Source organism: Pelodiscus sinensis, chromosome 27 (assembly GCF_052426305.1).
Source record: "Pelodiscus sinensis isolate ZL-2025 chromosome 27, ASM5242630v1, whole genome shotgun sequence".
NCBI lineage: Eukaryota > Metazoa > Chordata > Testudines > Trionychidae > Pelodiscus > Pelodiscus sinensis.
The window spans coordinates 1,826,224-1,850,960 of NC_143078.1; the positions used below are offsets into that span (position 1 = coordinate 1,826,224).

General features: G+C 40.6%; 1 protein-coding gene across 4 annotated transcripts in view; it reads right to left on the bottom strand.

The window, feature by feature from the left end:
* MAGI3 (membrane associated guanylate kinase, WW and PDZ domain containing 3) overlaps positions 1-24,737 on the bottom strand; it is a 197,935-nt gene that overhangs the window by 25,427 nt on the left and 147,771 nt on the right. For all 4 annotated transcript variants that reach the window (XM_075910273.2, XM_075910272.2, XM_075910271.2 and 1 more), the window contains 6 exons: positions 23,582-23,676; positions 22,115-22,303; positions 15,011-15,619; positions 13,784-13,815; positions 6,668-6,824; positions 950-1,041 (listed from right to left, as the gene is read on the bottom strand). In XM_075910273.2, coding sequence (XP_075766388.2) covers positions 950-1,041; positions 6,668-6,824; positions 13,784-13,815; positions 15,011-15,619; positions 22,115-22,303; positions 23,582-23,676 — 1,174 coding nt within the window. The remainder of the gene's footprint in view (positions 1-949; positions 1,042-6,667; positions 6,825-13,783; positions 13,816-15,010; positions 15,620-22,114; positions 22,304-23,581; positions 23,677-24,737) is intronic.

A 24,737-nucleotide genomic window follows, 5' to 3' on the forward strand; every position in this document is an offset into this window, starting at 1 on the left:
TTGGTCCCGTTGTATTTGAATATTAAGTGACAATAGTGACTTCACAGCTTTCACAGTGAATGAGCATCAGATTTTGCCCCAAGTTTCTCCTGCCAACTAAACATCATGGCTGCGTCTATATTGGCATGATTTTCCGGAAATGCTTTTAACGGAAAAGTTTTCTGTTAAAAGCATTTTTGGAACAGAGCATCTAGATTGGCACGGACGCTTTTCCGCAAAAGCACTTTTTGCGGAAAACCATCCGTGCCAATCTAGACGCGCTTTTCGGCAAAAAAGCCCCGATCGCCATTTTCGCGATCGGGGCTTTTTTGTGCAAAACAAATCTGAGCTGTCTACACTGGCCCTTTTGCACAAAAGGGACTTTTGCCTGAATGGGGAGCAGAATAGTATTTCCGCAAGAAGCACTGATTTCTTACAGCGGAAATTCAAGCGGCCAGTGTAGACAGCTGGCAAGTTTTTCCGGAAAAGCAGCTGATTTTCTGAAAAAACTGGCCAGTCTAGACACAGCCCATGAGGGCTCAACTGAATAAGTTGTGTTTGTAGATACTAGCATAACACCAAGCCCCATTGTCTCAGTTTGTCCATCGTATGACACTGCACTTTGGACATCACTTCTCTAAAGCTTAAAGGCAGAGCCCCCCACATGTCTTTGCTTTTCATTCTCAATTATCTCCTGCTTGTTTGCAACCAAATTTGTAGCAATTTAGCTCTGAAAGCATTCTGAGAAAGATAACCAGAACTACCCACAAAGCAGTGTAAAAACATACTGCTCTGTTTAAGGTGAATATGGTATCAACATACAATATAGCTGTTTAAGGTGAAGAAATAAAACTTATCCACTTAACTCAAGATGGAAAAAAAAAATTACAGTGATGCTGTGACGGAGATATTACATGAACTACAGCACAAGCTCTGGAAGTCCAGGAAATAGATAAATTAATTCACTTACTGACTGGTCTGGTCCATCCCCTCCGAGTACACGGAAGCCAAACCCAGACTCCTGTTTTCGCAAGAAAACATCCAAGTCCTTTGTGTTTGGAGCTAGTACAGACAAAGGAATATGAAGAGTACATAGTAAGTTACATTTGACCATTGGAAAGATTATTACAGTGTTTATATCTTTGTTTAGTCAGCGCAGTTGTGCAACCAATTCTAAGCTTGTAGATCTCCGTTGACAAGAACAAGAACGAAGTGGTCAGATTGTTCCAGTAAGAAATGTCACAAAGTCCTCAGTGAAATTATCTTCTTAGCATGTGGAGTGAAGAGTGTGTCCAAAACCAGCTGCAGATGTCTGTCAGTAACACCATTTCACAGAGACTAAAACACCTTCTACCATTGTGTTTGTATGAGTTGGGATTAAGGTGCAATATATAATTGCTACAAATAGGGCCACTTTCACAATGCTGAAAACAAATTACCAATCAAATCAGCAGGGAGGAAGAATTTAATCAGAAAAGTGTGATTGGCAATTGGGAATCATTTAAGAACACCTTACTAGAGACCCAAAGAACCACAATGCTACAACTGGGGAGGAAGACTGTGCTGGGTAAAAAGCTCACTTTGCTTAGAGGAGAAATAAAGGCAACTATAAAAATTAAATACATAAAAATTGGAAGAAAGGGGAAGTTGATAGTGAATATAAATTAGAAGTTAGATACTGTAGAAAAATGACAAGTGAAGCGAATGGGGGAGGCAACCTAGTGACAGATGATGTAGAAAAAGATAAGTACTCAATGCTTTTTTTGCCTCAGTCTTCAGAGATCAGGTCAGTTCCCAGTCTGCTGCACTGGGCAGCACAATACAGGGAGGAGGTGAGCAGCTCCTAGTGGTAAAAGAACAAGTTAAGAACTAATTAGGCACATTTACTGGGGGACTTTTACTGGGGAAGCAGCGACTCAAAAATATTTGGGGGTTATGGCAGAGCTGAACTTAAGTTCCTAGTGTGATGCTGTAGTCAAAAGGGCTAATGCAATTCTCTGAGGAGAATCTTAAGTAGGAGCAGAGAGGTTATTCTGCCTCTGTAACTGGCATTCATGCAGCCACTGCTGGTACACTTATTCTGGTGCCCACATTTCAAGAAGGAGGTTGATGAATTGGAGAGGTTTCAGAGGAGCCATGAGAAGGGCTGAAGGATTAGAAAACCAGCCTTATAGACTCAAAGAGCTCAATATTTTAGTTTGCCAAAGAGAAGGTTAAGGAGTGACTTGAATACAGTTGATAAGTTTAATAATGAGCTCTTCAATCTCGTAGAGAAAGGTATGATATGATCCAATGGCTGGAAGTGGACATGAGACAAATTTAGACTAAACATAAGGCATACACTTTTAATGATGAGAGTAATTAACGATTGGAACAATTTACCAGGGGTCATGGTAAATTCTTCTAACTGAAAATTGTTAAATCAAGACGGAATATTTTTCTAATAGATCTCTGTTCTAGGAATTACTTTGTAGGGATATTACATTTTGACTAATTGAATAGTTGATGCAATTTGCATCAACTATTCAATAGGGCACCTCAGCCCAGGGCTGCTACTACACGTCAAAGGCGAGAGCGCTGCGGGGAGCACAGGGCGTTTCAAAAGTGGCAGTTGCCACGTGGAGCCTGGGGTCAGCTGGGCCCCCCCCTTCCCTCACCTCCCCCGCAGATCCCGGGCTCTATGAGGCACTGATGCTTTGAAATACTGCGGGGAGCCCAGTGTCAGGCTCCATGAGGCGTTTCAAAGGGCAGTGTTGTGTGGAGCCCAGGGTCTGGTCCCAGGATCCTAAGCATCAAGGTCGTGTGAAGTACCCCTACCTCCCACCCCCAACCTTGCTGCCTCTTTCTGATAGAGGTAGCAAGCGGGAGGGGGGGAGCGACTAGTCATTCACATCCCTATTACTTGTGTTATACAGAGGGTCAGAGTAGGGTCACAATAGTCTCTTCTGGCCTTGGACTCTATCAATCTACAGTTCATCTCAGACAGGACTATACCTGACAGACAGTTCAACTATCTAGTTTACTTCAGCTGCTTTGAATTAGAACATCTTAGCATTTGGCAAGAACTCTTTGAATTACAAAATATTGTGCAGCAAAAACTGTGCAATTTCCACCACTCATTTCAAATACAATAAAATATGAGTTCATATATGACTTGTACTTTCCTGTTGTACTTTCCAATTAAGTCTTGCTAACTAACCCACCATATGTTAAATTATGCATTTGCCTCCATTTTAATTTTGTTTGTACTCTGCTCTATGGTTTGCAATCTATGGTTCAATTATTAAATAACAGGACACTTTTTTGAAATTAGAAATTGTAGCTTCATTATGTAATAATTGCATATAAGCCTGTGTGTGTCCAAAATAAATCCAAAGTTCAATTAAGCATTTCTTCAGAATGTCTTACAGAATACCTTTGCAGGGCTGGTACTATCCAATTATCAAAGCTCATATTTGCAAAATTATGGAGTGCTGATGGGGTGAATGGAAATACAAAAGGAATAAAACCTTGAAGACAGTTATGTAATATTAATGAGGTCACTGTTGGAGAGCCTGATTGCTGATTTCCAATTGCATGTATGAAACTGATTACTGGGTAATAAGTGTTACGGAGGGAAAAGGTTAAGGTTAATTTTCTCTCAAGTCAGATGTACTGAAATGAAGAAAAAGGAAGCAGCATTTGACTGGGATACCAGGTTAAGATAAAGTACAGATGTGCCATACTCCACACCACCTGCTTAGGAAAAAGAACCCATGCTTGCTTTTCCTGTGCCTGCAAATTTACTGCTTTATCCAGAAATAATCTTTTAGACAAACAGCACAAAGCCAACTAAGATCATATTTACAGAACTTCTGTTGAATGCCATATAATTAAATTTAATGGCTGAAACACTGCACTGGGAGATTGCAGCACCGGAAGAAGTTCAGAAAAGTGCAACAAAAATTATTAGGGGTTTGGAACGGCTGCCACAGGAGGAGAGATAAATAAGACTCTGACTTTTCAGCTTGGAAAAGAGATGACTAAGGGGTGATATGACAGAAATATATAGAAGTCATGACAGGTATGGAAAAAGTGAATAAAGTTGAGTTATAACTTACCATAATACAAAAACTAGGGGTCACCAAATAAAAGGTATCTGGTTTTAAACAAACAAAAAGAAGTATTTCTTCACATAATTCACAGTCCACCTGTGGAACTCCTTGCCAGAGACTATTGTGTAAAGGCCAAGACTATAACAGGGTTCAAAAAAGAGCTGGGTAAATTCACAGAAGGTAAGTCCATTAATGGCTATTAGCCAGGATGGGCAGGGATGGTGTCCCTAGCGTCCGTCAGAAGCTGGGAATGGGAGATGGGATGGATCACTTGTTGATTCCCTGTTCTGATCATTACCTCTGGGGCACCTGGCGTTCTTAAGTTCATGTTTGTTTACAGTGGTAAATCCACAGGCAACAAGCCCTTTGTGTTCTTGGTGATATTGCTAGGCATCCCTTGCAGTTATGCAACTTTATTTTCATGTTGCAGCCCATTTGCTGAGACTTTAATCCGCACCCGCTCTTTCAGGAGGTGTTTATTTTATATGGCACGTCTGGCATATCAAATGGCTTTGGTTTATCCAGTGTAGACTATTACATTTAAACTCATAGTTAGGCAGCCATCCTGGATGTGCATCTGTTTTCAAACACCATTTGTAAATCTTTGCTAGCAAACAGACTAGGATAGACATAGTAATACAAATGTAGCCGTGTTAGTCTGGTGTAGCTGAAGCAAAATACAGCTGGAGTTTGTTTAATATAGGAAAAAAAGTTAGAATTGATTCAGGTCTGCCCTTTTGAGAGCAGAAAATGCCCCAGAGGGTTCAATAGTTTTAGCCAGACCCACTTCTCCTCAGATCAAATAGTGGAAGAAAATAGTCACAACCATATATACCAAAGGATACAATGTGTCCAGATCATAAAGATGTCATCGATGTAGCGTAAGTAGAGAAGGGGCAAAAGGGGACGGGAGTTGAGGAAACGTTGTTCTAGGTCAGCCATGCCCCACAGTATGCTAACATCTTTATGGCTGACCTAGAACAATGTTTCCTCAACTCCCATCCCCTTTTAGCCCTTCTCTACTTACGCTGCATCGATGACATCTTTACGATCTGGATGCATGGCCAAGAAACACTGGAGACATTCCACAGAGATTTCAACAACCTACACCCCACCATCAACCTCAGCCTGGACCATTCTACATGAGAAGTCCATTTCCTGGACACCACAGTACAAATCAACAATGGAAAATTAGACACCACTCTCTACAGAAAACCCACCGACTCATACAGTTACCTACATGCTTCCAGCTCCCATCCAGAACACACCATACGATTCATCATCTATAGCCAAGCCCTTCGATACAACCGCATCTGCTCTAATCCCACTGACAGAGACCAGAAGCTTCAGGATCTCTACCAAGCATTTATAAACCTCAACTACCCACTGGGAGAAATAAAAAAGCAAATTGCAAGAGCCAGACGAATACCTAGAAACCATCTACTTCAAGACAGACCCAAGAAAACCAACAATAGAACACCACTCGTCATCACCTACAACCCCCAACTTAAACCTGTCCAACACATTATCAATAAACTACAGCCTATACTGGAACAGGATACCAAACTCCAAGAGGCTCTGGGAGACAGACCCATAGTCTCCTTTAGACAACCACCTAATCTCAAGATGATTCTTACCAACAACCACAGGACATACCACACTAATACCAACCCTGGTACCTTCCCTTGAAACAAACCCCGTTACCAGCTTTGTCCACATATTCACTCTGCTGATACCATTATTGGACCTAACCAAGTGAGTTATAAGATCAAGAACACATATTCCTGCGCATCCAGAAATATAATCTATGCTATCATGTGCCGAAAGTGTCCGTCTGCTATGTACATTGGACAAACGTCTCAGACACTTCGCCAAAGGATCAATGCCCACAAAACAGACATTAGACAGGATCACAAAGAAAAAACAGTTGCTTGTTATTTCAACCAGAAAGGACACTGTCTCAACGACTTAACTACCTGCATCCTGCTACAAAGACCTTTTAAATCTGCACTTGAAAGGGAATCCTCTGAACTGTCATTCATGCTAAAATTTGACACTCTACATCTGAGTCTAAACAAAGGATCTAGTTATCTTACCCATTACAAAGATAGCTTCCCCAATTATCACCTCTAATATCATTAGCCCACAGACATTCACCTTCCCCCCCCATCGCCCTTCTGTTCTGAAATTTGATTTGTCCTTTTCATGTGTGTTCATTTTTTTAATTGTGTATCATTTGGTATATATGGTTGTGACTATTTTCTTCCACTATTTGATCTGAGGAAGTGGGTCTGGCCCACGAAAGCTCATCATCTAATAAACCATCTTGTTAGTCTTTAAAGTGCTACATAGTCCTATATTTTGCTTTAGGATAGACATGTAAAACAGACAGACTGCTGAGCTGTGGTTTCCAATAGAATCATTAGCTAGGAGATAAGCACAGAAGACTGTGGTCATTTTACCTCTTTACATTCTTTCTAAATACGCTCTGAGAAGAGCCAAGTCTTAAGACTTGTTTAGGAGTGGACATACATGAAGGAAACACGGAACACATCCTGCTGTGCTACCCCAGCATAAGAGGTTCATGTACTTACGCTTGTCTTCAAATATTGTCTTAGACTTTAGATAGACTTCTGAAGGGTCTAGTTTTGGAGAGCCTGACCTCACAGCAGCAGGTGGGAATGGCATAGGCTGCGGAATGGAATCACTGATAGCCTCTATGCTTCCTGAATTTTCCTGCTTATCTGTTTTCTGAAACAAAAAAAAAAAAACAAAAAAAAATAATGCAGTCTAAGGAAAGTAAGCTGAATTCAATAAACTGGCTTTAAAAAAAAGTAAAACAGCAAACTTGTAACGCATGGCATGCAACAGCAGAATTTATGCAAGCGTTAATTGGCACACAACTGAATCCAATAAAAACGACTCAACATATGCAGAGTATAAGGTTTTTAATCTTCTCTGTTAAGTTGGTGATAAGATTGTGGCGCACTCAGAATCTTTTAGGCTGGCATTTTCCAAACACTGCTGTACATGGGCTGCAGAGAGCTGGCTGGTCCCCTGGTGCTGGTTCCCTAATACCAAACTGCCTAATTGCATCAGAAAGCTAAAAATGAAGTTCTTCTCCAATGTCAGTTTTCCATTTATGCACTTGCTGCATTTATCATCAGAATATTATGCAAACATGAATTGTAGAAGAGGGAACTATGCAATTGTGAATGGGAAAGGTAGTGACCAGAAGATGCTATTAAAATGTGTTCCATGCTATGAAAAAGTTTAAGTCCATAGCTTACACTGCCTCAGACAATCAGTATATATTACTCTGACTATAAACTTTTTAATGTAGTCCTTGAACATAACTGTTGGTTGATAGCTTTTAAAATGAAATGCAGGGAGATGTGACTATAAAAAGGCAATCTTCTTCTGAAAAGTCTTCGAGAAAGTCACTGAACTATGTTAATTTCATTTGTTCCATCTGAAGGTGGAACTCATCTTCAAGTATTCCGTACTAGGTTTATTTGGCAATTACATATGAAAAGAAGTTGACTAGGGCTATGTCTAGTCAACACCTTTTTTTTTTTTTTTTGAAAAAAGGTATGAAAAATGCACTCTGCAATTTGTGTACCTTTTTCCACTTTTTTTTTCGGAAGAGGCTTTTCCAAAATTTGGCCCATCTACACTAGGCCAAATTTCAGAAAAACCCCTCTTTCGGAAGATCCCTTCTTCCTTGTGTAACAAGGAACACAGGGCTTCCAAAAGAGTGCGTCTGCTCTTCTGCTTTTTTTTGAGGAACAGCAAACGTGTTCGCTGGATGTGGCGGAGTTTTTTCGGGATACCTCTGGTATCCTGAAAAAATCCCACAGTCTATACGTACTTTATGTATCCTGAAATCTTGCACCCTGTTAAGCAGGTGCTACTTTTCCACCAGCACAGGGGTAAGAAGTTCTGCAGCTATTTCTGACTTACCTTCTAGAAGATAATGGCAATTGAGCACTTTTTACACTAACTTAATCACACCAGAAAGCGAGGGATCAGTGAACACAAGAAAAACATTTTGTTTGTTGAAGTCAGGTTTCCTAGAGAAGTGGCTGTTCAGCATTTTTAACTTTGTAATGAACTGGAATTGACCAAACTGCTGTAGTCAAATAAAGATAAATAAAGACACACAGTAGTAGATTGAGGCCCTTCTTCTGAAACATCCGAGCTATGAAGTTTCAGTGGAGGAAACAACTATCTACCCATGTTTTAGAATCTGAATCTAAAAGAGCCCTGAGATACAGCAGGAAACCAAGGGATAAGTTTAATGTTGCCATGTTGATTTTCTGATGTCTGATTTCTTGCTAATGGTCTCTGCTAAATTAGTGCTCACAATGTCATTCACTTGCAGCACACTGGAAGTTCTTAAATCTAGAACTCTACTGTAGTTTCTGTGCAGAAACTCAGTACTGGTTATTGCAGAACTACGGTTTTGCTCTTGAGTGCAAGCCAGGTTCTGCTAGTTTGTCCCTCTAATGAGTCCTGTAAACAAACCCCTCATCCTCAGAAGGAAATCTCCCTGAGTAAGAGGGAAATTATTCAGGAAGAATGAAAGAAAGTTAAAAAAATTTTAAAAAATGAAAAGTCTAGTAGCACCTTAAAGGCTAACAAAACATGTAGATGGTACAGTAAAACTCTGATGGTCCAGCATCTGATGGTCCGGCACTCCTGATGGTCCGGCACCATCAGGAACCCGGAAGTGCTCCGGGCAGCCGGACCATTGGAGCTGCTCTGCCCCTAGCTTCCCCTATTCAGCCGCTGCTAAAACTGACCAGCGGCTGAATCGGGGACGCCTAGGGCAGAGCAGCTGGAGTGCCGCCGGGTAGGTCCCGTAGCGCTGCCCCTCGGGGCTGCGGAACCAACCCGGCAGCACCCCAGGTGTCCCCGATTCAGCCGCTGCTGAAACTGACCAGCGGCTGACTCCAGGAAGCCCGAGGCAGAACTGCTCTGCCCCGGCTTCCTGGAATTAGCCCCTGATCAGTTTCAGCAGCAGCTGACTTGGGTACACCTGGGACAGAGCAGCTGGGGTGCTGCCGGCTTAGTCCAGTAGCGCCGAGGTGCAGAGCTGCGGGGACCAACCCGGCAGCGCCCCAGCTGCTCTGCCCCAGGCATCCTGATTCAGTTGCTGCTGAAACTGACCAGCGGCTGATTCCAGGATGCCGGGGCAGAGCAGCTCTGCCTCCGGCTTCCTGGAGTCAGCCGCTGATCAGTATCAGCAGCGGCTGACTTGGGGACACCTGGGGCAGAGAAGCTGGGGTGCTGCCGGGTTGGTCCAGTAGCGCCGAGGAATGGCGCTGCCGGACCAACCCGGCAGCACTCCAGCTGCTCTGCTGCAGGCGTCCCCGATTCAGCCACTGCTGAAACTGACCAGCAGTGGCTGAATCAGGGATGCCTGGGGCAGAACCAGACATCGGAAGGGGGGGCTATGAGGAGTCTGGGGTGGCATCCTCCCCACCCCACCCCAGACCCCTCATAGCCCCCCCTTCCGATAGTCCGCAATATCTGATAATCCGGCACCCCATGGTGCCGGATTATTGGAAGTTTACTGTATCATGAGTTTTCATGGGCAGAACACTGAAGAAGTGGGTTTTGCCCACGAACGCGCACGATACCATCTACAAGTTTTGTTAGACCGTAACAGGAAAAACTCAAACAATGAAAAGTCTAGTAGCACCTAAAAAAGTAACAAAACATGTAGATGGCATCATGAGCATTGGTGAGCAAAACCCACTTCTTCAGTCATCTGCTCACGAAAACTCATGATACCATCTACATGTTTTGTTAGTCTTTAAGGTGCTACTAGACTTTTCGTTGTTTAAGCTTTTCCTGTTACAAACTAACTCGGCTACCCCTCTGAAGCTTTCAAAAATAACATTTCAACTCTTAAAATTCCTCTCAGATATTATAGCAGTAAGGTCTCATTATAACACTACAGATAGAAGTGATGTTATAGGCATCTCTGTTGTTTCAAATCTTCATTTCAAAAGGTTGATATAACAAGATGGCTTTAAAAGTTTGCTCTGGGTAGAAACTCAACCTAAAAAGGCCCATTGTGGCAGGGCACGAGTTTGTTTAATATAGAAAAAAAATTAGAATTGATTCAGGTCTGCCCTTTTGAGAGCAGAAAATGCCCCAGAGGGTTCAATAGTCTGAGACTTTTTAACATGTCTATAACATAAGATCTTGGCCTTTTTTAACTTAACTAACTCACAATGAGAATTAATGCCATCAAGGCATCAGGTTTCGTTCAGGAAAACTGCTACTGCACGTGCACTGTCATGTTATTTCTTAAATATATTTTAGCAGGTGCTCATATAGTGCACTGACACTGATTAGTAGGTGTTTTTATGCTGCAAAGTTTTAAATTGGGGAATGTCTTTAACAGCTTATATTTCAGCTTCGGAATTAAATTAGCAATGTTTTCAAGTATATGCTCGGTTTTAAATGTTCAGAGCTAACAATCATGTTCTCTCTACTGTTATCTGTCTGTAACAGTCTTAGCTTCAGGTTAAAAATGAATTTATGTATTTGCACGGTTGAGAAAGAATTTACTTCTATACCTTGGGAATGGGTTTTGTTAAAATGCAGCGAACTGTGAGGCACAAGAAATGACTCAATTCCTGAAGGCTTTTTCCACCTCCATTAGAAGGGCATAGGCTTTAATGAACCCCATGCTGAAAAGCAGACTCTTCCACAACATAAAAACATAGATCCCGATTAACAACCTTTGTTCTTGACCTCCAGTGTATTTCATTAAGACTGCGGAATTTTCTTTCCACAAAATCCAATTTAAATCAAAGACATTCCTAGTTGACCAATCTTTTCCAACAACAATGGATATCAGAAATCAAGACACCTTGACGATTCTGGGAAAATATAGTGTGCCCATTCAAAGGTAACAGGAAGTGGTGATAAACAAGGCACTTAAGGGGGGAACACTAAAGTTCATTTTTGGAAGTTTCTCATAAAAACAAAACAAAAATTCTCCCAAGAAAGTAGAATGCAAACTTGTAAAGGTGCATGCAATTAGCTAGAGAAAAAGAAAACATCCTTTTTCCTTTCAACTGCTATTCTGAAAGGCTTTACATAGGACAATTATTTTGTATCAGGCAACAAAGCTTTGATAAAGGATAATCGTTGCAGATTCCTACAAGGAGATCAGGATGAAGGTGACAGTGGGGTGTGAAAATGGGATAAAGGAAGTATATGGGAAGATAAAATAAAAAAAGAACAAGTTAAAAATCACTTAGAAAAGTTAGATGTCTGCAAGTCACCAGGTCCTGATGAAATGAATCCTAGAATACTCAAGGAGCTGATAGAGCAGGTATCTGAGCCTTTAGCTATCACCTTTGAAAAGTTATGGAAGACAGGAGAGATTCCAGAAGACTGGGAAAGGGCAAATATAGTGCCCATCTATAAAAAGGGAAATAAAAACAACCCAGGAAACTACAGACCAGTTAGTTTAACTTCAGTGCCAGGAAAGATAATGGAGCAAGTAATTAAGGAAATCATCTGCAAACACTTGGAAGATAATGAGCTGTTAGGTAACAGCCAGCATGGATTTGTAAAGAACAAATCATGTCAAACCAATCTGATAGCTTTCTTTGATAGGATAACAAGTCTTGTGGATAAGGGAGAAGTGGTGGACGTGGTATACCTAGACTTTAGTAAGGCATTTGATACAGTCTTGCATGATATTCTTATCAATAAACTAGTCAAATACAACTTAGATGGGGCTACTATAAGGTGGGTGGATAACTGGCTGGATAACCATACTCAGAGAGTAGTTACTAATGGTTCACAATCCGCTGAAAAGGTATAACAAGTGGGGTTCTGCAGGGGTCTGTTTTGGGACCAGTTCCGTTCAATATCTTTATCAACTATTTAAATATCGGCACAGAGAGTACACTTAAGTTTGCAGATGATACCAAGCTGGGAGGGGTTGCGACTGCTTTGGAGGATAGGGTCATAATTCAAAATGATCTGGACAAATTGGAGAAATGGTCTGAGGTAAACAGGATGAAGTTTAATAAGGACAAATGCAAAGCAGTCCACTTAGGAAGGAACAATCAGTTTGGTACGTACAGAATGGGAAGTGACTGTCTAGGAAGGAGTACGGCAGAAAGGGATCTAGGGGTTATAGTGAACTACAAGCTAAATATGAGTCCTCAGCGTGACGCTGTTGAAAAAAAAAAGCAAACATGATTCTAGGATGCATTAACAGGTGTGTTGCGAGCACACCTTCCGCTCTTCTCTGTGCTGGTTAGGCCTCAGTTGGAATATTGTGTCCAGTTCTGGGCACCACATTTCAAGAAATATGTGGAGAAATTGGAGAGGGTCCAGAGAAGAGCAACAAGAATGATTAAAGGTCTAGAGAACATGACCTATGAAGGAAGACTGAAAGAATTGGGCTTGTTTAGTTTGGAAAAGAGAAGATTGAGAGGGTACATGATAGCTGTTTTCAGATAGTTAAAAGAGCGTCACAAGGAGAAGGGAGAAAAATGGTTATTTCTGGCCTCCGAGGATAGAACAAGAAGCAATGGACTTAAACTGCAGCAAGGGAGGTTTAGGTTGGACATTAGGAAAAACTTCCTAACTGTCAAGGTGGTTAAACACTGGAATAAATTGCCCAGGGAGGTTGTGGAATCCCCATCTTTGGAGATATTTAAGAGTAGGTTAGATAAATGTTTAGACAGTCCTGGGTCCTGCCTTTAGGGCAGTGGACTGGACTTGATGACCTCTCGACATCCCTTCTAGTCCTAGTATTTACTTATTTAAAAAATAAAAACTGTGAAACTATGAGTTTACTTATTTAAAAATATATATTTTTTCAGGTGTGGTGCCAGGGCCTGGGGACATGAAGACACTGGCGTTACAATGAGCTGTTTACCTACAAACCATGGAAGCTACCTGCAGCCTCACCATCAACCTCTGCACTTTTCTTGTTCTTCCCTGCAACACTAACCCTGGAAATGATTCCTACTGTGACAGTGAATGACGACGGCTCCAGCTTCTCCTTTAAGTGATATGGGTTCTTTAGAGGAAGCTGACAGTTGTGTTCAAGGATGCTATGTATCTTACATTGTTTATCAAGAAGGCAGAACCTGCAATAATCAAGTTATCTGAGTTCTTAGACAGGACACTTCTCTCTCCACTAACAATCACTGTCAACATAGTGAGGAGCTATTCCATGTCTCTGATGTGATGTGATTAATGAAGTATGATCCTTAAGAACTGATCCCACTTACTCCCATGAAGCAGAGATCTCCAATTTATACAGAGAATTTCACCAGATAAACTGGAGATCTGTATTTGGGGGGGGGGGGGAAGGAATCCTTACAGAGATCACAAGGAAAACTTCCATTGAAAGAAGTAGAAATATCAACAGCAGTCTTTAACTGGATGACTAAAAATCAGACAGCCTGGAATAGCCTATAGATGTTCTCTGCATCTTGTAAAAACGGTCCAGAGAACAGATGTGTTTATCGTAGCGCATTCCATGCCTGCTTGCCAGTCAGAGGACACCTGTGCCTGAATACATAAAAGAACTCAGGGATCGGTAAATTAGTAAACAGCCTCTATGGAGACCCATGAATCTTTTGTTTTGTGACTGAAAATCAAATCCGGCCATCAGCACTGACCACAGTAAACAGACTATGAATGACATGAATACTTACCACTTTGGAAGTTTTAGCAGGTGAGGAGGAACCTAAAGAAAACAGAAAAATGTCTAAATATAAGAAGCAACTTTAATTATTTTAACACCCACTGTTTTACACTGAACAGAGCCAACATGCTCATCTCTTATTCTTGGCTTGAAACCGATCACTTTTCATTCACTTCCCATGTGAAAGCATAAGGTTTGCTGTATGTTCTAAGATTCTTTCAAAATTCTAAGTGAATATTTACTTGGCCAACAATATTGACTGGCAGAGGTCCCTTCAACTGAAAAAGCATGAAAATGAAACAACATACATTTCTCCCACTGCCAAGGCCTGTGGTTTGATGGCACTTACTCTGATTAATGTGCTGAGGCAAGTTACTGAGTTTGGCAGGTAGAACATTATTTACTACCAAGGAAATCTGATTTATTCCTGCATTGCTATTGCAACTGGAAATGGTAAATAGTGAAGACTTTGGTGTCTTTGCAAATGCTAGGCATGTGTTGTGAGGTACTTCTCCTGAGGCTGGAAGGAGAGCCTGAGGGTCAGATCTCACCTTGCAAACAAGTTCCTATAATACATGTCATCACTGACAAGGCTTTGTTGTGCATCCCACAGGGCCAACAATATGGAGTCCCTGGTAGGTTCCTAGATGGATATCTATAACAAATAGAAGATGTCATTGTGACAGTTGGCTTGTTCTTACAGGCTCTGACCCAAAAACTCAAGTCAATGATAATCCATTTATTTATTTATGGCGCTTTGGAGCAGACCCTTGCCTATTCTTTCCCAGTCACATTAATATGAATTAGGTAAATGTGTTCTTATTTGTGTTTACATTTTTAGTGTTATGTTTGAGCAACTGGTTATAGTCAATAGTACTCACTGTCTATGTAGGGTGCTGAAGGGGGCTTTCAGGGTTCATGACCAGCATAGCCCCACCCACTCTGTATGGTGTCCTTCTTGCCATTTATAAATGTTCCTCAAGCACTAGTCAACCTGGAAGAAACTTTGCACCGTTGCCCTAACTTTCCCAGAGGAGCCAGAATGGACAATGCATTCAGCACAGACTACACTCAGATATGCAGTAAAACACAGAACAATATGCTCCACAACAATATGTTTACACCTATAGCAGGGTAGAGAATGGAAATGATAGTTAAAACTTTGTAGAATGCGCCACTTTCTGAACACCTTCATATTTGACAGGATAAATGATAATAAAGTCTCATTCCTACCTACCTCCCCTTACGATAAGCAATGGGACCTCTGCTCCCACTGGAAACTGCTTCAGCACCTCCACCACCTGCAGATGCGTCAAGTTCTGTACATTCTGATGATAAATCTCTTGGATTACATCCCCCTTCTGAAGGCCGTGGCACCACTGGCTGTCTAAAATCATCTTCACCTTCTGCCCTGTAGGGCTGTCTGCGATTGCAAACCCAAACCCTTTAGGGCCCTTGACCAGAGGAATAGTGATGAGTTCTGGCTGGGAGCCTACTGGAGAAGACACTGAGATCCTCTGTTCAGTTGGGTCCATGGAAGGACTGTTCAAGCGACCATTGACCAGAATGTGACCAGGTTTCCCATTCTGGTCTAAAATGACTGTTCCAGGTATTAAATCTTGGCTGGTTACACAGACATCTCCCTTGGACACTTGCTGGCCATTGATGATGGGTGCAGCTGTAAGGATGTCTACCACGGGGTCTTCGTTGTCGTCAGGAAGGGGGTAACCACGACACAACGTCATATTCACATATTGGTTGACAGGAACTAGCTGAAACATCTGAACAACATCTGCATGGGTCTGGCCCAGGACACAGCTGCCATTTATGTCTACAATGACGTCACCTGTTATCAAAAAGGAGTTCATCATCATCAAAGTCAGAAACTAAACCATATCCATTTTTCACACATTTTAATCTAAGGTATAGAATGAAACACTGACTATCCCCTTAGTAATTACAAAGCAAGATTATAGGCAATTATTTAAGATATTAATAAAAGGGAAGGAGTGAGGCTGTGTCATCCCCCTTAACCATATGCCACCAGAAGGATTTTCCTCTTAGCTAAAATATAGACTATATTAAGTTTAAAAGACACGGTTCTAAAAATACAAAATTTAATCTGTTGCAGATTTAGAGAATGACTCTATATGGGCTGCAGAAAAGGGAAGTGCACACATTAATGCAAGCAGCTGTCTTACTCTTTAATTCATGTTATACAACAGTCTAAACTCAATCCATAATACATCAGATTTTTTTTCCCCTGGTTTCTGTTGGAATGGCCGAAATTAAACTGAGATTCTAAACAAGCAGTTTCCTGAACACCTCTTTATTTTGCTTCAATGGAAAATGCATTCTCATCTGTGCATATTTAAATAGCAGCAAGTATTAACAACTTGGAAGTCTGCTTCACCATGTATATGTATGAGTGTATATTTTCGAGCATGGAAATATTTCCAATGAGCAAACTGGCTAACCACTTAGGCTTCTTTGTCTCCAAAATATTAACCCTCATATAAGAATAATTATAATATGTAGGGACATGCCTTTTTTGGGATATGAAGGCCTACAAACACCATACAATAATGGTTAAGTACAACCTTCATTTTTACATGTGAGGAAAACGAAAGAGAAGAGAAGAAGCTTGTCAAAGTCAAAGCACAGGCCAGCAGCAGAGTCAGGAATTAGTTGCAAAGTTTTTGTTATTAAGTAATAAAGTTGTTAACAGTAATAAATTATTCTCTTTCCAGAACAGTAGGAGTAGCTATCCAATACACAGGGATATGGGAATGCATCTCTGCAAACCCAATATCTTCTAGATACCAGGAACAACGTAGCCACAACATACTTCATTCCTCACATAGTGCAGAGTTCTCTCACCTCTCTCGCCTCCTACATTGCCCTTTCTGTGTTGCTTTATTCACTCCCACTGCTGTTCCATTATCTGTTTTAACATTTGACATTTTACTTTTGGCAGCGACCACTTGCAATCTAAATAGGAATCCAAATTTGCTCCCAGGCAGAGAAAAAGCGCTATTTTTGCTTTACATGTGTACAGGGAGTGGAAACAATTCAATAAATGAGGCTGAACAAGCCCTAAACCTTATGAAGCTTTTTAGGTCAGATGTTTATACCAAAGAGTATACTCTGATGTTTAGTTTAAAAAGAAGAAGCAGAGCTCAAATAAATGCTTACTTTCCAGGAAGGCGGCCACATATTCACGGGTTAATGGAATAATACCACCTCTCTGTTACATAGTACTTTTCATTAACAGATCTAAAAATTGCTTTACAAACGAAAACAGTATCATTAGCTTCATTTTATCGATGGGGATTACAGGGCAGAGAGCAAATGGGATTTCCCCAAGGTCACCAGCAGGCCAGTGGCAGAACCAGGAATAAAATTCAGGTCTCCCAAGCCCCAGGCCAGTACTCCAACTACTAGACCACACGTAAGCCATAGGAAGTGTTTCATTCAAACAATGTGATGTTGAATGAAAATGCCACTGATACGCTGGCAAGTTGTTTTATACTTTAATTTAAATTAAATGAGAGTGAGATCTTGAGATAAATGGAGGAACAAGCAACACAGAAAAGGAAGATTTAAGTCAAAGGTTTCCACAGGCCTCATGTAAAGCAATTTAAATATACATGAATAATATGCTATGCTGCACAAGCCTACTGTTACATCATGCATGGTTAAGATAAACCAAAATCTAAAATTAGAAAATCCTGCAAGAATGAGGAACAGCTGCGATTCATCCCAGCTCAAAACTGGGAAAAGAGGGGAGCGGACTCAAGAATTGAAACAGCAAATGTTACTAGTCTTGAAGTCTCCCTGCAATGCTTTAATCTGGTGATTAGTGCAGGTGCCTTTCAAGGGGAAAGGCTATTCCTGAATAATTTGTTTCTTATAAAAGTCATTCAGGGAATTATTTTTTTCCGTATTATTCAGTGTTATTAATTAACCAGGGCTTACAGAAGCTGAAAATCAAACCCCACTGTTATGCAGTGATTTTCCTTCACTGGGAGACTTTGTGGCCAAGAGCTATGCTACATTTTGTATGCATACACAAACTGGATATTTCAGGGTCATTTGAGAATGTGAGGTTTTGCTGGTGAATGACAAGCTTTGGACCTACACAGAGCTCTTCTTCAGATCTGGGAAAAGTGCTCAGTGTCATAACTAAACACAAGGTGGAAAAGATTGTTTTGTATAAGTAGTTAACTCAGTGATTCCCAACCTTTTTCCCATGGAGGAACTCCTAAAATAATTTTTCACATCCCGAGGAACCCCCTACCTATAAAAACATTTTCTTGGCCAGAAAAAGTTGACAGCGGGGAGCACAGATGTTGTCATTATGAAGATTCTCTGAAGCGGAGAAGTAGAGGAATTCTTTTGATGACTCCATATTAGTATGGTATCAGGTTCTGTGATGAAGCAGAAATTCAATGCCTTGGGAAGTAATTCAGCTCTGGTTGGCACAGTCTTGATAAACTGATGCTATGGGGATTTTGTGTAGTGTCAGTGGGGTGGGTCCTGATGCCACAGTATTGCTGGGTGTTTGTGTTCTGTGGGTTGTGGAGTCGTTTGTAGCTGGTTTCACTCTGGTTTTGGATTGGATAGCTGCCATCAGGTTTGAGGTGTGTTTTTTTTTTAAAACAGTTATGAGTTTCTTCCATGACCTCTGGATAGGTTTCCTGATTTTTTATTTCTAGTGTGTGGGAGTATGTAAAGATTTCTCCTTTAAGATGGTCTCTTCAGTAGTATGAGAGGTGCTAGAGATGGTTCCTCAATTTTTCTGCAGTCCTCCTGCAGAGCTGTTCAGTATATTTGAAGTTGTATGTAGTGGCCAAAAAGTGACATAGATAATGAGCCCACTGGAGAGGTTGTTTTGTTTCTTGCATTTGCTCAGGATGTAGATGTCAAGGCTAAGTTTTGCTTCCTTTTTTCTTCCCACTGTGGAGCTTTTATGTCATGGCAATCAACTGAGAATTTCATGATGGCATCAGTATTGCATCATCGGAGGGGGAAATATTCCTAAACAGGAAGAGTTAGCAATGCAAATCCTTTTCCTTTATTACACTGGAGAGACAGTGGCATAATCTAAAGCCGGAAGTTCGTAAGAATACATAGCACAGAGATGCGTGCATTAAAGACACGTTGGCACAGACATTCCTTACAAATCCCTATAGCTGCTGAGAACAGGTGCTCTCCACAAATGCAGGAAATCCTTGCTAAGCCACTTGAAATACAGCCGAGCAGAGTGTGCGCTTTGCTAGAACTGCCATCCTTTATCTTTACTGCATATACTCTGCAAGAACCACTTTCATTGTAAGTGTTGCCTATTTGTGTTGCCTACTGAGTGCTTTCTCTACTGGATTCCTTGCCTTACCAGCGCTTGTTAGGATCATCTGACAGGTAACATACTGCAGGTGGATTAGCAGCAATGCATGGAACCACTGGAATTGTAAAAGCCACTAAAATGAGATGGATTTTGAAGAATCTTAGTTAAAGCATATGCATCCCTTCTAAATACCAGTAAAACCCTTTTCTTCTTATTTATAGCCTTTGAGCTGAAACATGTCACTCAGTGACTGAGTTTAACAATGGATGCAATGCAATGCTGCACTAAATCTTACTATCCAGAGAGCAGCAACAGCGTACAGAAAATACAACTGTTTTGTTATTGTTTAGGAAAGATCCGTATGGAATCAAAGAGGTATGCATGATACATGGACTAAAAATTCCTACTCATTACACAGAAGGACTAGCTAATAGCATCCAGTCCCTGCTGCCCTTGCTGCTTCTGCATTTTCTGCAAGCAAAGCTCTGAACAAAGGACTGAATGACCAGCCAAGCTGTGGATATGTTCCAGCTGGACTTTCAAAGCCAGCAAACTTACCAATACTGCTAAGGACTACACTGAATCTTTGTATGTGGCAGCTTTACTATTTAACATTTCTCTTATTCTATTTTCTTAACAAATCTTACGTTTTAGATTCTAATGGATTGGCTGACAGCATGGCATTTTGATCCAAACCTATCTTGACCTGATAACATAGATGGTTTTTGGAGTCAGAAAAATATTTTGTACATGTGCGTAGAGTTTTAAAATAAACTTTTCACTGTAGTGTTTGTAAGTGCTGATTTGGGGCCAGAGAACGAATATGCTATAAAGGAGGCTGTGCGACTTCTCTTTTGCTTCTTGATAATCAATGTGGGGGATTAGAAGATTGTTTGGGGAGTTTTACTTCAGTGGAACCCATCATACCAAGATTATCTGCACTCACTTTTGCATGCTGTCCTAACCTGGCATTTCCAGTGAGGGCTGCCCTAGGCACACCAGGTCACAGACTGATGATTACAGAAGACTGGCCAACAGACTGTAGAGACAATGATTCAAGAAAGAATGGTGAAGTGGTTTGGGCTTATGCAGAGGACAAAGACTGAATTCCGAGACAAGCCCTTGCCACGTAACAGAAGACAGAAAAGAGAAGGACAATAAATAACCCATAAGAAAAGCGTTGAAAAGTTGTCTCTGTCGTGGAAGTGGACCACAATGGCACAAGACACATGGCACAAGACAGAAGAGGAAACACTGGGTTGCCTCATGTTCAAGGCACAGGAGCAACTCAACTAATCTAAATAATCCAAAGCTCCAGTGGAAGACCAGTTACTCAGTGCCTGGAATGCCTCAAGGCACTCCCAGCAAGCAAATCTGAGGCTAAATTAAGAAATCTAATCCAGATTAGAAAACAAAATTACATACTGACAACAACTGAATATTTCACACAAATTATTCCCCTTGTAGCAATAATCATTTGGTAAAAAGATCAGAAAACTCAAGAAAAATATCAGTATTACTAAATGTGTTTAAAATGGGAAAAATTATACACCACACAAAATGCATACATTTTATCATGTGGAAGCTAGACTTTCTAAAAACCCTTAATGAAGACTGCATAAAAATCAATATGCATAACCTAACCCATACGTGGCCTTCATTAACAGGGATCTAGAGCAGTGATACCCCGACCTCTGGTTCAGTAGCCACATTAGCCATAAGCGTTACCCCAGAAGAACCCCAGTAGCATGAATTCTTTGTTTTATTTGCTATAGTTTCTTATTAGTATGATAGGGGAATACTTTTATTTATTCTTTCAGCAAAATGGCTGACCAAGCATTTTATCAACTACATAGTTGATAACATAGAAAAAAACATCCTGATTGGTTAATAATTTAATCAGAGTTTTAGCATTATGTGCTGCAAAGAGATGCAGGAGACACATTAATGAACTACTTTTGGCTGGTGAGCATCGTTATCGCTGTACTAGAGGCAAAATCACAACTATCTAGCTGCGACTAGGCAACATGCATACTAGACTGAGCACTGCACAAACCGGGCCAAATCAGCATACAAAGCCAATCCAATATCATGTTAAAACTATAGGAGAAAAGCACTTCAAATAAACTAAATACTGAATATAGACAAGTAACAAAAATTAGCACAAGTTTGTGTTGGCAATATTGTTACATTGCACTCAGCCTTGGCATCAAAAACTTGGACGCTAATAAGTCCTAAAAGAAGCATTATACAAAAGTATAATTTCAACCATTTAAATTCTAAGCCTACCAGCTCCAATTTTCTTAGTAACAATTAACCATGATTGGCAGAGGAAACTAACCTCAAAAAACAAACCCCGTAAAAAACCCCTCACATTGCAGTTTATATCATGACAATAACCCACATAAGCAGCAGGGTTTAACATTCATACTACCATCACCTTGAGATAGTTCAATAAGTACTACAGTGTAATAAATATTTATTACCCAATTATCCCTTCTCTGCTCAGTTTGTTATGCTCATTTGTAGAGTTCTAGTCTTAAATTAGACCATAAGCTTTTGCAGGACTGGACTGCTACTTAAGGCATGTTTATGACTGCCCAGTACAGTGAAGCTCCAGGCTGGAAGTACTGCCACAAACAATAAAATGAACACTTGGTAGTTCAAGGGACCCTTCAAGCGGCCCATCAGCTGAGCTTGACAATCTTTAGTAACATACAGCAAAGCATTTGCAATAGACAGAACCCCTAAACTTTCACAAAAATCCCAAAATGTAGATTTGTATTAAAATATTTGCATCTTTTCAAATTGGGGGGGGGGGCACGGTTTGGACATTACATAGTATTTTCCCCACTCTGACAAACAGCTTCAGGTAAGGGACTGTTTCAGAAAGAATGTCTGCAGGTAGAGTCATCTAATTCCCCAATGCCCATCAGCTGCTTTCCTCTCCTTTGGCCATGCAGCATCACTTGAAACAGAGAAATGCTACTTCACCTGGTGCAATTTTCCCATCCTGCGCAGCAGGTCCATCTTTCAGCACATTCTTCACCTGGAGGAACTCATCAGGTCTGTCTCCACCAATGATTGTGAAGCCAAATCCCATAGTGCTTTTCTTCAGCGATGTCCGTAGGAGGGCTCCTGAGAGTTGGGCTGGATCTCTGGTGAAGAATGACTTCTCTGGTTCTGCATGTAAAGAGAAGTCAATGTGTTTCATCATCAGTGCTGCTAACAAATGACCCACTGATACAAGCAAATAGCTTAGCCAGGTAAGAAAAAAACAAATTAACCTGACTGCAAATGTATATAAGGTTGCAACAGAGGATGAGAGGAGACTTTGAACAAATAATCAAAACCCCATGCAACTTCTGAGTTAGGATCTCCAGTTCCAGTTCTCTTGATTCTGTGCTCTAATCTTTTTTACAAGGACCAATTAAAAAATGGTAACAGCCAGAAACCTAAGAGTTCAGTGCTGCTGCTTCTCATCCATTCTGGCAGGTTCTCTTAACTCCCTTGCTATCTAACCAAACTGTGGTTTATGGAGTGTTCAAGCTACTTATGACTACCGGTTGAACCTCTCTAGACTGGCACCCTCAGGACCCAACTGGTGCTGAGCCAGAGAATTTGCCAAATCACAAGAGGTCACTACAGTCTAGCAGCTTTACCAACACTTCCACCGCTTACTGGGCTCTTACAAGATGTTTAAGCAAAATAAAGCTGAACAACAGAACAGAACACTGAGAGCTGGGAATGGGATCTCAGGAAACTTGGCCACCCCCATAATAAGCAGACATCCAGACCATGGATGTTACCGTACCAGAGAGGTTCAACCTGTACCAGCTTTAGAATGGCTGATCAGTTTCAAGTGCAAAAAGCTTTCCAAAACCTCCACAATGTTGGAGAAACTACAAACAGGGACAGGAAACACTAATATTGCCTTAAGGAATTCATAACACATACATATGCAGATAGGAAGATCCATATTCAATTTGCAATAGTCATACATTAGTGGAGCTAGCCTGTTAAAACTATATGTGCATAGTTTCCTAATTATGTTGACAGACACAAACTAACCTATGAGATTGCTATAGCTCCAGTAACTTCTCCTGAAAAAGCTAGAAAATTCAATAAAACATACTACATTTATGCAAAATTAAAATTTCATAAATAAGCATGCAAAATGTTAAGAAATGAGAAAATGCTAATTAAAACAGTTTTTTTTCAACAAACTTTTGGACTCCCTATATTTCATACAACAAAACATATTAATTTAGTGCAAGTTTTCATCTCGATATAAGTCAGGAAAAAAACTTTTTGAAGATCACACTGAACATTTAAACTAGTGGCAAAAACACAAAATGAAAATCTACTTGAAGTAATAAACCCAGAAAACTTAATTTTTATGACTGCTCTTCATTCATAACAACACTGCAGTTAATAGTGAAAAATAGCCATTTAAAGTACCTGCTTTTGAAGGGCCAACATCAGTCTGTCCTAGCTGTTTTTTTCTCTTGGCTTCCAATACTGGATTTTCAAACTGGGTTTTCTGGTTAATATGACTGCAAAACAGACAAACATGTTAGAATTTCAGGGGGGAAAAGTTTAATTCCAATTCCATGGGGAACAGAACCACAGGTGGTATTAGCACAAATATTATTTTGCTTTATCTTAGATAAATACCAAGGAGTGACGAACACTGAGATAATATTACAACCACTGGGGGTAACCGTTACATTTTTTTATTCAAACACTTTGATTTACTTTTCAAAGCCACTGATGCTGTTAGTGCTTGTAAGATGCTTGTAGAAGCAAAGTGAATCATGTTCTGGCACATCGGGAGCCTTCATAATAATGTATTTCAGCCAAGAGGCACCCTGTTCACTAAATTCCATTCTCTTTTACAAATTTTGTGAGTTGGCTCCTTTTTAAAATGAGGTGCAATGTTATTAGTGAAGAGCTCCAATAATCAAATCAAAGAAAATGGCAAAGCCAGCACTCAAGGCTTCTTGAATGTACAGGATTTGTCTATCTTTAGATAGGTTGGACCTATATTCAAATCTGCTCATAAAGACCCAAGAAAGATTCATTTTGTTCTCCATTGACTATGTGAACATTAGGATCTCCACATAACTAAAAAGAAGAACTGTCCATGTAGTCTCAGAACTGCATACTTATCTTCCCTGTGTTTCAGTTGTGGGTTGCAATTCTTGGAAAGGTGAAACAATACACTTCAGAACTCAGACTGGGAAGAGTCTGGTTATGCGGTATGTAATTTTATTTCCAGGGCTTCATTAATATATTTTCAGCAGTTTTGGTAAGGGGGAAACAGAGAATGAGGTTGCAACACTGCATCCCATATTCAAGATGGGTCATGTGAGGAATGTCCGGAGAAGTTATGATTTGCTGAACGTGACTACCCTACTTGTATGCATGTATCATTTTTGTATCTGAAGTAATGAATACTGAAGATGTATCACTCCCCATTCAAGCGAACACCTGAGAAACAAAAACTGAACTGGGTGAAGTGCTGATTTTGAGACTGTGTATAGAAACTTGGTGAATTGCTTGTATCGTCAGTGTGGTTGATAAATTGCTAATTCAAAATCTGACTAGTATATTA